This window comes from Leuciscus leuciscus (genome assembly GCF_965113295.1).
Source record: "Leuciscus leuciscus genome assembly, chromosome: 25".
Classification (NCBI taxonomy): Eukaryota; Metazoa; Chordata; class Actinopteri; order Cypriniformes; family Leuciscidae; genus Leuciscus; species Leuciscus leuciscus.
Genome location: NC_138724.1, coordinates 6,696,989 through 6,710,056, shown reverse-complemented (window position 1 = coordinate 6,710,056; position 13,068 = coordinate 6,696,989). Strand labels below are relative to the sequence as shown.

Genomic DNA, 13,068 nt, shown 5'->3' with positions numbered 1-13,068 from the left:
CATTAATCAGATCGTCTGGCTTTTTTTTTCTCTTTTTTTTTATGCCAGGTAATTTGCCTTAATATTTAAATGTTCTTTAATAACTCTGATTATTAAAGGATTGTGCCGATTTCTCCGCTGGCGTATTGCGGAGTGCTTGTAAAATGCCTCTACATTTATTAAAACACGCCGACAGATTTGAAGCTGTCGGGCCTGAGGACTTATCTGCCGTCGAGAGGAGGGCTTTGTTCAATCAGATATCGCCACTGCTTTAAAACACTTTAGATTCCCCTGTAATCCATTGGCATCCTGTAATTAATCAACTAATTCCAAGTCTCAGGATGGCTGTAATTACGGCACCTCGTAATAGCTTATTCTTTCTGCTCCAGCACCTACATTTCATTTGTTTATTTTCTCACACTCATAAATCTGGGGGAGTGTCAAGAGCGCCACAATATTAGTGCAATAATCAAAGTTAATTATCAGAGGCCCTCGCGCCCCCCCTCCTGCTAATAATGGAGACTATCAGAGAGAGATCGGCTGCGAGCGCAAGAGCCACGGGCAAAATCCCTGCCACGTCAAGACCAGAGGAATATTCATTAAGAATTACACCGTAAAAGAGAGAGAGTTGAGCGCTTGAGGATCTTTAAGTTTGCTTTTAGATGTCTTCTATAAGAACAGCATTTTTTTTACCTAAATTAAAGATGTTTACCAGAAAATTTTAGATATGAAGCGCAAAGTGTGATTCACTTTTAACTAAGGCTGTCGATTTAACGCATTCAATTGATTAGTTATAGGGGGGAAATAATGTGTTAAAATTATTAATGCATTTAACGCACCCATCCAAGACCTACGTAGTTCATCTTACACAGGGCTCTAGAGTGCGACCAAATTTTGTAAGGGTGCGACTAAAATTTTTCCTAGGTCGCACCGGTGCACCTAACGTCCTCGCATCCGCTGCCTCTCCACGAACTAAGTGTTTGTTCTCCTTTGACGGAACTCACACTCTTCTCTCACGCTTAATGAGTGATGACGGAGGACAGAATTAAACATTCAAACGTAGCCTGGTTACACTTAAGGTCTGTGATATTAGTCTGATTTTATTTTAGATTTCGGCTTCCAAAGATTATAAAAAATAATATATTGAGCCGGTAAAACCATTAAAAACTATAGCCGCATTCTGTCTTGCGCAACTTCTTCCCTTCGCAGCATTACACTGTCATTTCTCCCTAAAACTCAAACCTAACGACAGAATCAGCACGATCGGTGATTGTTGTAAAATGCAGTCTAGCTACTGTTGCTAACTTGCGAGACGCGTTAAATAATTAAAAGAGCTATTAAAAGCACAAAATCTGCGCAAGAGATGTTGTTCGCAAGGCGGCACGCGCTCCGAAACCGAAACCAAGACAAGCAAATTATAGCCTACTTTGGGTTTAATGTGCGTGTCTAAACGATCAAATGTACACAAAAGTATGTCAAAATGACCGGCTTGGAGATTCACTAAAAACAGTTTATGTCTTAAATGGACGTAGTTATGGAAATAGTTGGGAGAATATGGTGCATCAGATCAATAGCAGATCTGCACTCGGTCTTAAAGGGGCCGCAGTCTAATAAACATGCGGACGATTGCGCCATTACTGCGAATCAAACAACAAGAGAAAAATCACTACAAAGCTCTTGAAAGAATAACTTCAGCTTTATTAAGCATTAATCTATTTATGAAAAATTATGCAGTGTTATTTTACATTTGATTACTTTATTAGATTTCTTTTTAGACTAATATATATATATATTATATATATATATAAAAACAAAAAGAACCGATAAGAATACAGTTAAAGTACCGAATCGATAAGCAGTATCGGTAAGAGTAGGAATACCGTTAAACCCTTTACTCCCCGGTCAATGCTCCGACAACAGCCCAGACATGAAGCTACTTCAGCCACCATTCTCCCCAGTCCCTGGTAAGATGCCAAGCCCTGGTCCTTCGTCGGAGATGGCATCCGACTCAGAGACGGAGGTAGAGCCTATACCGCGCCTGAGCTAGAGACTCAAAATAGTTAGTTTGGCAGCTCAGTGAAGCACTTTAAAAAAAAATTTGATTTTTATTTACCTACACCTTATTCTTGTTTAAAATCATTTACATAATATGAATGTATATAGAGCGTGATAAAAAGGTGACCTTGAAATTGTGGCGTTAAAGGTGACGCGAGCCGAGAAAAATTTTCAGTGCACCCAAATTTTGTGCTGGTGCACCTAAATAAAAAAGTTAGGCGCACCAGTGCAACCAAGGCAAAAAGTTAGTCTGGAGCCCTGTTACATCTCATATAGTTGACTGGTGAGGAACATGAAGCAGAGCAAAAGCTCACTGTGTGATGAAGCCTGTATAATGCAGTTATAATGCCCCTAAAATTCAAGATATCAGAGCAAAAATGCTCCTGTATGGGTTTTTGGCTCATTTTTATATCATATGATATAGTTAAGCAATATCACACGAGTGCTGTTTTTGTACCGAATAGCACGAGGGCAAGTGTGATGTTGATTTACAATGAATATAGTTAATGAATATAGTTCAATGAATAAGAAGTTCATATTGTGTTATATTTTAGACACAATATTATCTGTTTTGGAACTTTTGGCAAAATTTTGCTAATGAAAATATGACCGATAAAGCCAGAGCACCAGTGTTGTGTGTCTTCGAGAAACACAGAGGCGTTTCATTTCTGAATGAATCCACGTTTTGAGCGAATCAATCGGGTGAAACAATGATTCAACATTTACTTCATTCCTAAATGAATCAGTCGTTTGAACAAATTGAATGAATGAATCAGTGAATCAATGAATGACTCAATTACTTACTCATTAAGACATTTACCGCCACTTGCTGGCAGTTTTAGTTTCTTATTTAGAGTATAATTTCATTTTATTTATTTTTATTTTATATTTCCATATTAATAAAAGTTTTGTTGAAAGGTCACACGTGACATAAGCGGAAGTACAGACCTAGTGTTTACAATGCGAACGTGCAAAGATTCAGTCAGACGCCATTTACAAGAAAAAAATTATAATAATAAATAAAAGATAAAACAACGATGTCGATTTTGAGTTTTTCACCCTATCCTACATTTATAAACCGGAACACGCGTGACCTTTCAGCCTGATTTCGTAATGTGTGGCGCATCACAGCTAGTGCAAGACCAGCATTTGTGGTTAAGAAGTATATAAATGTTTATTTTAGTTATAAAATGACTGATGGTTTGTCTAGATAAGACTCTTATTCCTCGGCTGGGATCGTGTCGAGACTTTGAAGCCTTCGACCCGTTGGACCCCATTGAAGTCACTATATGGAGAAAAATCCTGGAATGTTTTCCTCAAAAACCTTCATTTCTTTTCCACTGAAGAAAGAAAGACATGAACATCTTGGATGACGTGGGGCTGAGTAAATTATCAGGAAATTTTAATTCTGAAGTGAACAAATCCTTTAACAACAGGGCGCTAATGTTACTAACTTAAGCTTAAACTTGTTCAGCAAAATTTTCTGCAAATTGTTGCTCCACCACGACAGTAGTAGGCACTAATGTCTGCCATAGCATCCGCTGCCGCAGAGCAGACTTACACTGGGTTATGAACTGCGGTCTGAAACCGAAACGCATTAAATCCAAGGCGAGAATGAACTCCCAGAATGCTCTGCGACAAACTGGGTGAAAAATAACATTTCCCACAATAACAATACTCTGATGAAGTACAGATCCTCGAAGAATGTACTTAAGTACAGTAACAAAGTAAAAAAATACTTGGTTCGTTTCCACCACCGTCAAGCAGCACTATTTGAAAGAGTTGCTGCCTATGAAGAACAATTCAGATCATACATAGTACCACTCAGTACCATATCATACATAGATTTCAGTTAGGATACATTAGAAGGCCACTGACTATGTAGAAACAGCACTAATGACTCACATCTCCACCTAATCATGTGACTCAGGAGAAGCCAGAGATGCCAGCTACACAAAACGTGATTTATGAAATGTAAAGGTCACACGGGATGACGTCGCAATGCAGTAGTCGTGAGTGTGTGTGTGTGTGTGTGTGTGTGTGTGTGTGTGTGTGTGTGTGTGTGTGTGTGTGTGTGTGTGTGTGTGTGTGTGTGTGTGTCGTGTTTTTACTCACCCATTCCTCCGTGATCAGTCTTGCTGCTTTACTGGCACGACTTTGGTTTCGGCACGCTAAGATCACATGGGCGCCGTGAAGAGCGAAAGATCGGGCGGTCTCGAAACCTGCAGATAGGGCGTGGGTGGGTGGAAAAGGGATTGTGGGAGAAGAGAAATGACATGATTGAGATAAGTCACTTGACTGATAACTTGCTGTTATTTGCGGCGGATGAACCCGAGCAGAGGGTGGACGGGAATCCCATATCTCGGATTCGTTCTCCATCAGACAGAAAGCCAAAGGCTCTTTTTTAAGATACTCAATCAAGACCCTTTTTAAGTGATGAAAATGATTAAGTCAAAGCAGAGAAACTCCAATAGCTTTGGTAATGATAATGAAATGAAACCGGACCCAGGACAAGACCTTGAGGCACCCCAATGACAGAATGTCTATCGTAAGCACATTTACACTGCAAAAAATAATCTGTATTTTTCCAGTATCTAAATATCTTTAAAAAGATACATTACTTGGAAAATAAAATATGTGAAACAATGACTTATTATCAGAAAATATATCTTGAATTAAGTTTGGTTTTCTTACTTTATTAGCAAGTCATTCTTTTGTTCTATGCATAAGCCTCACCAATTTTTTATTTACGTTTAAAACAGGAAAACTAAACTTAATCAAAAGATACATAACTCTGAGACTTTGAAACATCTTGAGTATTTTTGGTGCATTAAGTACATTAATGAATATTTTTGCTTGTACTTGTATACTGATTAAGAAAGCAGATTTTTTGCAAGAATAAATGAGTAAATGGAGATGTAAAATCCATAATGTGTATTTCTTTCTGCCAAACCCATGATCCTAAAGCACTTCAAAGCTAGAGTGATAAGAGGCTCCATCACAGAGCGTCAGAGATACTTTAGCCTCATTTAGAAATTACTCCTCATATCAGTTTCTCAAATTAATTTTCAAAAATCGCCACTCTAAATGGGTCAGTCAAACCCAAAAGGTAGAAACAATGATCTAAATATACTCCGTATGGGAAGGCAGAAACACAAAACATTTGCTTCACTGAAAAAGGTTATATTTAGGGGGGACTTGGGGTATTGTTTTGGCTGGTTTTGCTGACCCGCCGTTTTGCATTGTGCCTTTGATTACACCAAGTGTGTTTAAAGTTTCTCTTAAGCTGGCATCAGCACTTTATTACCCGGAGTGGGCACCAGTCATAAAGGTACATGTGTCTCAGAATAGATACTGCGAGAAAAAGCCTCAAGTTCATAACAATGGCTCAGGTTTGCAAGTCCGACATTAATAATCAAGTTAAAGAAGGAATATCAGATGGGGCGAACGGTGTGTTTTGTCATCATACGAAGGACACAAAGGTCAAACCTCTAAATCTGCAATGTCCCACAACACCAGGGTGAAGGAAACTGCTGTCCTGCCGGCAGGACATTTGAGCTCAGTGGCTTATTTTAACCCATAATCCTCAGGCGCATCCTCTTTCTGCTGGCCACATTTGCTCATTAAATCCTGGGTTTAATTACAGCAAAGGGGCTGAAAACACATACAGATTTGCTCTCTTTCGGTGTAATCTCCTATTACTGTAAAACAGACTCAACGACAGAGCTAAATTGGCCTTTGCGGTTTTCCCTCGGCGCTCGGCGACTCAAACGTAAGTGTGTAAGTGTGTTATCAGCCAGCAGGTGGACTACACGTGCTGGTGTACTGGCTGGCCTGCCTGCTCTCTCTGACTGTGAAATAACCCTTGGCCATTCGGCTTGTAAAACATATTACACTGTCATGGCTCAGAAAAGACCTGACAGGCCAACACGGCTCAGACAGAGAGGCATGACTCCGTCGCTCGCTGAACCACTGCAGTGCTGGGAATCATGGGTATCAGTGGACATGATGAAGGTTGACAGCTGTCACTGGTTGTGAGTGGCACTTGCACGCATGTCCGAGTTTTTTACCTTCATTTTTCCCACTGAAGTTCATTGCCCCGTTCTTTCCAAAGGACTGATCCGTCCAGCACTTCCAATGATTTTAGCACTGCTTTTTATTTTTATAGACGGGAAAGGAGGGCGAACCTCACAAAACCTGCATTTTTTTAAATTATTTGTTTGCTTCTATTTTGCCCCTAAATCAAAAGGAACATAAGAAACAATATTTTGCATAAAGACAACAAAGCCTATTTTAGGACCATTATTACACTGTAAAAAAGTTGCTTTCCTTAAATTTTTAAAGTAAAATCAACTTGGATGTTTAATTCATTTCACTTTAAAAAAATGTTGTTGAATCTTGAATAACTTTTTAAAACAAATTATGGAAAATTGCTTAAAGCAATATAAAAACATAAGTTGTCATAACTCATTGATTAATAATTGTTTACAGTGTAGTACCAGATTTTTCCATGTTGACATTATTTGTGACAGTAACAAACAAATAAACAAACAAACAATTGTATTAATATTGATGTAATAAAGGAAACTTTTGACATTAATGTGATATAATGTTTCATGTATTTCAATAAATATTATGTGATGCAATATTTATTTATTTAGAGTGACTTCAGCATATTCTGTCAGCATAATTTGTATGCTTTAAAATAAATAAATTAACATTTAATGTAATAAAGTAAAATTATTACATTATTGTAACTAAATAAATAATAGTTTTTTTAAGTTAAGTACTGTGAAGTAATAACAGTGATAGCATGTTCGATGCATTTTATTGATGCTTTTAATTATGTATTTATGTAAAATCATGCAAATCAAATGCAACATCAACAGTAACTAAAATAAGCTACTCTTAATAAATCATAAAACTAGTCATATTCACTGTAATACAGAAAAAAATACATTACTGTAATAACAATATAATAATAATTATCCTTGAAAAAATTTATTAAAAGAAGAAAAATATGGAGGCTTTACAGTATTTTGGGGTGGAAATGTGCTCAAATATTGCATTGCAAAAAAAAATTAGTGGTATTAAAAATAGGCTTTGTTTTCTTTATGGAAAAATCCTTTTTTTTCCTTCTGATTTTGAAGCAGAATATGAGCTGGAATGAGAGTGGGATCAGAAACGCACTTCATACGAGTTTCCCAACACACACACACACACACACACATATGTGTAAAACCCCTTGCCTGATAGTCTGGCCTTCCTCTTCTATGCAAACGAAGCGGGTTTGACAGTGTGCCGGCGTGTTTCTGAGCCACAGACAGTCGGGACGATAGCGCAGATTAAAATGAACTTTAATTAGATTATGTTTTAATCTGATTTTCATTAAAAGGTAACTAGGAGGCCTAATTGTGAGGAGAGAGCTAAGGAGTATTACCTATTAAAACTCAAAATTGGAGTAGGATAAGACCTCCTCTCTGACAAACCAAGCATGGAATTCAATTTTATGACACCTTATTAGGAGTAATGGAGAACGCGTGCGTGTGTGTGTGTGTGTGTGTGTGTGTGTGTGTGTGTGTGTATCCGCACAAGGCCTTCCTTCCCGGGAAACACAAACAAGAAACGCTTTCCCTGCCAGTACACCAACAAAACACACATTCACCAGCAAATCCGAGACATGACACTTCAGCGGTGCGCTTTCATCGTCTTATTAATGAAAAAGTCTCGCATTAGCGCTGATCAAAAGAGCGACTCGCAGTCACCTTGTGAAGATCGAGGCGGTTGTTCAGCTTGAGGTGTGAATTAATCAACGCTGTTGTTTTTTGTAATGGAGAACAAATTAGAACATGTTTAACGACAACAGCGACCCGCCATGTATTATTTATGGAAAATAAGAGGGGCTTGACATTAATTTGGACATAATGAGTCCGCTTGTTCGTCAAAGAGGCGGAGACCAGCTGAATTAGCATGACATTTCAGAGAAAAGAAGAAGAGACGGCTGTTTTAAGATCATGTCTTCATCACAAGGTTAGTTAGATGACCACTGCATTTGAGCCTCAGTGCTGTTTGCTCAGGCGAGCTCGCCGAGTGTCAGCGGCGTGTGTGTGTGTGTGTGTGTAACGCTGTGAAGACGGGATGTTCCCGAGATGACCTGCGGGTCACTTGATGGTTTTATTGTTTTGCTGAGTTCTTCTCCAGGCCACTTCCTCGTCACAGCGAGCGAATGGGAATTACGCCAGGATACACACACGGAGCGGACAGATTAACGCTCGGATTCGCCCGCATGAATCTCGATGATTTTCTCTGTCATCACTCTGAGATCTGCCCTACACTGCTGTTATGCCTTCTTCTGCTTTATTAGACACATTTAAAGGGAATAATTGACATAACATTGTCACTTTTTTACAGCGTAGAACCAGATTTTTATTTACATTACAACATTATTTGTGACCCTGGACCATAAAACCAGTCACATGGGTCAAGTTTTTGAAATTGAGATTTATACATCGTATGAAAGCTGAAAAAATAAGATTTCCATTGATGTGTGGTCTGTTATGATAGGACAATATTTGGTCGAGATAAAACTATTTGAACATCTGGAATCTGAAGGTGCAAAAACAAAAATTGAAACATTGAGAAAATCTCCTTTAAAGTTGTTCATTTATGTTGGCGATTGTGCTGCACTCACTCACAAAATACACGTTTTATATATTTATCTTCATGGAACATGATCTTTACTTAATATCCTAATGATTTTTGGCATAAAAGAAAAATGGATAATTTTGACCCGTACAGTGTGTTGTTGGCTATTGGCACAGATATCCCCGTGCCACTCGAGACTGGTGACGTGATCCAGGGTCACATATATGACCCTAACAAACAAACAAATAAACAAACAAACAACTGTAGTAATACTGATGTAATAAAGGAGAAAAAAAGACATTAATGTGTTATAATACGTTCCATGTATTTCAAATAATACTATATGTGTGCAATATGTATTTAGAGTGACTAGAGTTGCCTTGTCTTGTTAAATTTTATTCGTATGCTTTTAAATAAACAAATACATTTGAACATTTAATGTAATAAAGGAAAATAATTACATTATTGTATCTAAATAAATAATAATAATTAAAATGTTTGAAGTTCAGCATTGTGAAGTAATAACACAGAGTGATAGCATGTTCAATGCCTTTAATTGATGCTTTCAATTATGTATTTATGTAAAATCATGCAAATCAACAACAGTAACTGAAAGAAAATGTTACTCTTAAATCATAAAACTCTAGTAATATTCACTGTAATGTTTTGGAAAGACACAAAGAAGAGTGTGAAACTGTGAGATGTTGTGAGTACTGTAGAGTTTTCCTGATGTCCGCATGTTTCAGACTCACACCACTGATCTCCATAAGCGGCGCGCACATAAAGCCGCCTCTCAAACAGCTCGCCAGTGCCAAATCTACTCGTTTAAACGGGCAAATACATACAAAATGATAACAAAATGTCTGTCTGGACGAGTATTCGGGCACATATGGTCAGTTTTGGAAGGTAATAGGCGAGAGATGTTGTGTATCCGTGTATTGGATCCGTGCATTCGCTCTTAAAGTGACAGTGGTCTAATATTCCTGCTGCCGTCTGGCATGTTAATCACAGAATCACTCGCTGCTCTAGACTGGATAGCTTTTGTACCTTTGATTGTAAGCATTATTCTGCATTTAATGTGTACAATGAAGACTATCCAGTGTTATTTTACATGTGATTGCTTTGCTTTCTGTAGGATATCTAACCGGAATACTGTTGACTCGCCTGAAAAACGTATATTTATTTCATTTGTCTTTTTATTCTGTTGTATTTATTTGTGCTATCGATTGCAATTTGTTTATTTGTTCTTATTTGATTACTGAACGTTTACTTGTTTTAAAAAAAAAAAATGTTTATTTAGTTCAACGATTCTGGGCTCAGATTCTGTTCTGTGTGCAACAAACTTACCAAAATGATCAAAAAATTTGATTTATATAACTTTATTAGAAGTATGCATTATCTCATGTCTAATTCTTACATTTAATCAATAAACTCAATGGAAGATCAAGAGACTGATACCAATAAAATGAAATCAGTATCAACAAAATCCATCTTTGCACAATACCAGCATCCACAGTGGCATTTACAAGAAATGATCTAAACTACCAATCAGTGTCTTAATGAGCTGAGATCTCTCAAACAACTCGTTTAAACACCTGATCTGTTCAGTCGTTGAATCATTTATTAAACTGATTTGCGGTTTCATTCAGTAATAAAGCACCGCTGTGTGTCGCTCAGAGGCACAAAACAGTTCTGCTGTGAACGATTGAAGAAAATATAGCAAAAACAGACAATCTAAAATGTAACTCACAATGTTAAATGTGTAAATCAGACGTCAGGGAGATGTGGCTGTGTATATCCTGACTCTCTGAGGCATTTTAACGGCACAGAAATCACTCAGAGAAAACCTGGAGCCTCAAACCAGGCTTATACATCGTTAAAATAATAATTACGATATTACCGTAGACGATACATAGCTACCAGTCTATCTGACCAATGGCAGATCTAATGACCATATATGGTCACGGAGCATCAAAAGGGGCGGGGCCAGGGAGCAGCAGGTGAGCTGAAACATAGATATATATATATTTGGGGTTAAAACGAGGAGTGTGGTGCTTCCGTCAGTCTGCAGGGAGCCTTAATTTACCCCATTAATAACCCCCATCTTCATTTGGGATTGGGGGAGATGTTGTCACGGGCCAAAGTGAAATGTATGGTTTGTAATTACAGGGTTCCAGCTGACCAGCCGCTCGCCGCTGCTCTTGCCCCCGATGCCCTCCATGCCCTTGCCTCACACACTCCGGCTTCGACCCCCAAGTGGCCTCGGCTAAATCCCAGCGTCATTTTTCACTGTGCCGACGGTCACGCCGTCCCCACGGCAACCGTTAATCCCAACACGGACGTTGTTAAAGAGAGAGACAGAGCAAAGAGTCGTCATGCAACTTTAATATCTCTGCTCTTGGAACAATAGTAAAAGCGAATCCATAAACCACTTGAGTTCACATTCAAGCACTCCGACCCGTTTTAAAAAGCCAGTAAAAGGCCTTAAACACACACACACACACACACACACACACATATGCATTCTGGCCGCTCACTCGGGTGGTATTGAGGCCGTAATCATTATCGAACCTTTTATCCCCAGCTGTAATTTTCTTGCATGTTACATCAGTTTTTTCCGTGCTTTGTGAATTTCATCCAAGGTTAATAATGCTCAATAATTTGACTAACCAACCATACCTGGTGTTCATTACAGAGCCGATAAACAGATTCATCAAAAAGGGACATGAAACACACATTAAAAGCCTCAGATTCTATTTCCTCTGACACTCAGTATCAATAACAGCTCCACAGGCGCACCGAAGATTAAAGACATGCAGATATGAGGCGCACAACCCTACGCTTCGGCCTTCTCCTGCACCTGTGGTTGTTTTTTTTTTTTTTTACAAAACTGTGGAATATGAAGTTGATAATAATCATAAATGTTTCTTGAGCATAAATCATCATATTAGAATGATTCCTGAAGGATCATGTGACACTGAAGACTGGAGTAATGGAGTAACTCGCGCACAAGAGACTTCTTTCAAAAACACACATATAAATGAAACATATATTTAATAAAACAATTAATAATTTTGGTATGGTTCAACGAAACAACCTCTTATATCATCTTTGGCTGATTCGGAAGAGCTGCACATCTCGGCACAATCACAGCCAATCAGAGCATGTTTCATGTTCAGTTATGCAGATTCTGGACCAATGATGTTTGACAGTGGGCGGAGCTACCCAGCTTTATTTAAATGGATAAAACACTGGAGTGTGTAAGTCGGAGTCACACTGAACAGATTTGCCTCAATCTACCGGTCCACCACAGAACATCTGAGAGGAACGACACGACCCTGGTGAGAGGCCACACACACACACACACACACACACTCATACAGACATCAAAACTCAGTTACAAACACACATGCAGATTCCCGTCAGTAGGGCTTGTTACTCGTCCCCCTGCGCACCTCATGCCCTCCGCCTCCACTGAGACACTGTGAGCACCAGCTCTCAGACCAGACCTTACACCCCCGTTACTTCATATACAGCTTGAAAATTACTTCTATGCTAATATATACTATTATAGTATTTGATTTGAATTAGCTCTTATTTATATAGTTTCAGTTTCCTTTTAATTTTAAGTCTTAGTAATTTTGTCATTTATTTGTTTTAATATATATTTCTATTTAGCCTTATTTATTTCAGCTTAGTTTTAATCATTTTAGTAAACATTTAAAATAAATATATATTATTTTTAGTTAGTTGCAAAGGCAACATTTCTAAAAAATAAAAAATAAATATATGTTTTCCCTAATATTTATATTTTAGTTTATTTCAAATACAAATCAAAAACATTTTTTTTAAATAGTTACTTTTTTTTATGGGGGGAGGGTTGAAATAACGATGAAAATGAACGATGAAATCATCAGAGATAAATTGTTTTGTTTTTATAAAGCGAGTAAAAATAAACAGCAGGTTTTGAATGTTTGTTTTGATCTTTCAGGTTTAAAGAACGGTGACGAACACAAACAAAACTAGAGAAATGATTATGTTTTCAAAGCAGGTTTCCCTGAACACTCCCACCATCTGCCATTGGTCAGGCAAACTGATAACCCCGCCCCCAAACTCACGCTATTGGTTGCTGTGTCGGGCTGGTCAGAGACTCAAACATTTAAAGGGGTGGTTGATTATGATTTGACTTTTCTAACTTTAGTTAGTGTGTAATGTTGCTGTTTGATCATAAACAACATCTGCAAAGTTATGATGCTCAAAGATCAAAGCAAAGGGAGATATTTGCTTTTAAAGAAATTGTTTTTTAAGGACTACAACAAACGGCTGGTAGAGACTACACCACATTCCTCCTGGGTTAGTGACATCACCAACCCTAGAATTTACATAAAC

The 13,068-nt window shown here is 38.0% G+C and overlaps 1 protein-coding gene across 2 annotated transcripts in view; it reads right to left on the bottom strand.

Annotated features, from left to right (window-relative positions):
- Positions 1–13,068, bottom strand: part of wwox (WW domain containing oxidoreductase) — a 250,708-nt gene that overhangs the window by 225,054 nt on the left and 12,586 nt on the right. For both annotated transcript variants that reach the window (XM_082159702.1, XM_082159701.1), the window contains exon 5: positions 4,150–4,256. In XM_082159702.1, coding sequence (XP_082015828.1) covers positions 4,150–4,256 — 107 coding nt within the window. The remainder of the gene's footprint in view (positions 1–4,149; positions 4,257–13,068) is intronic.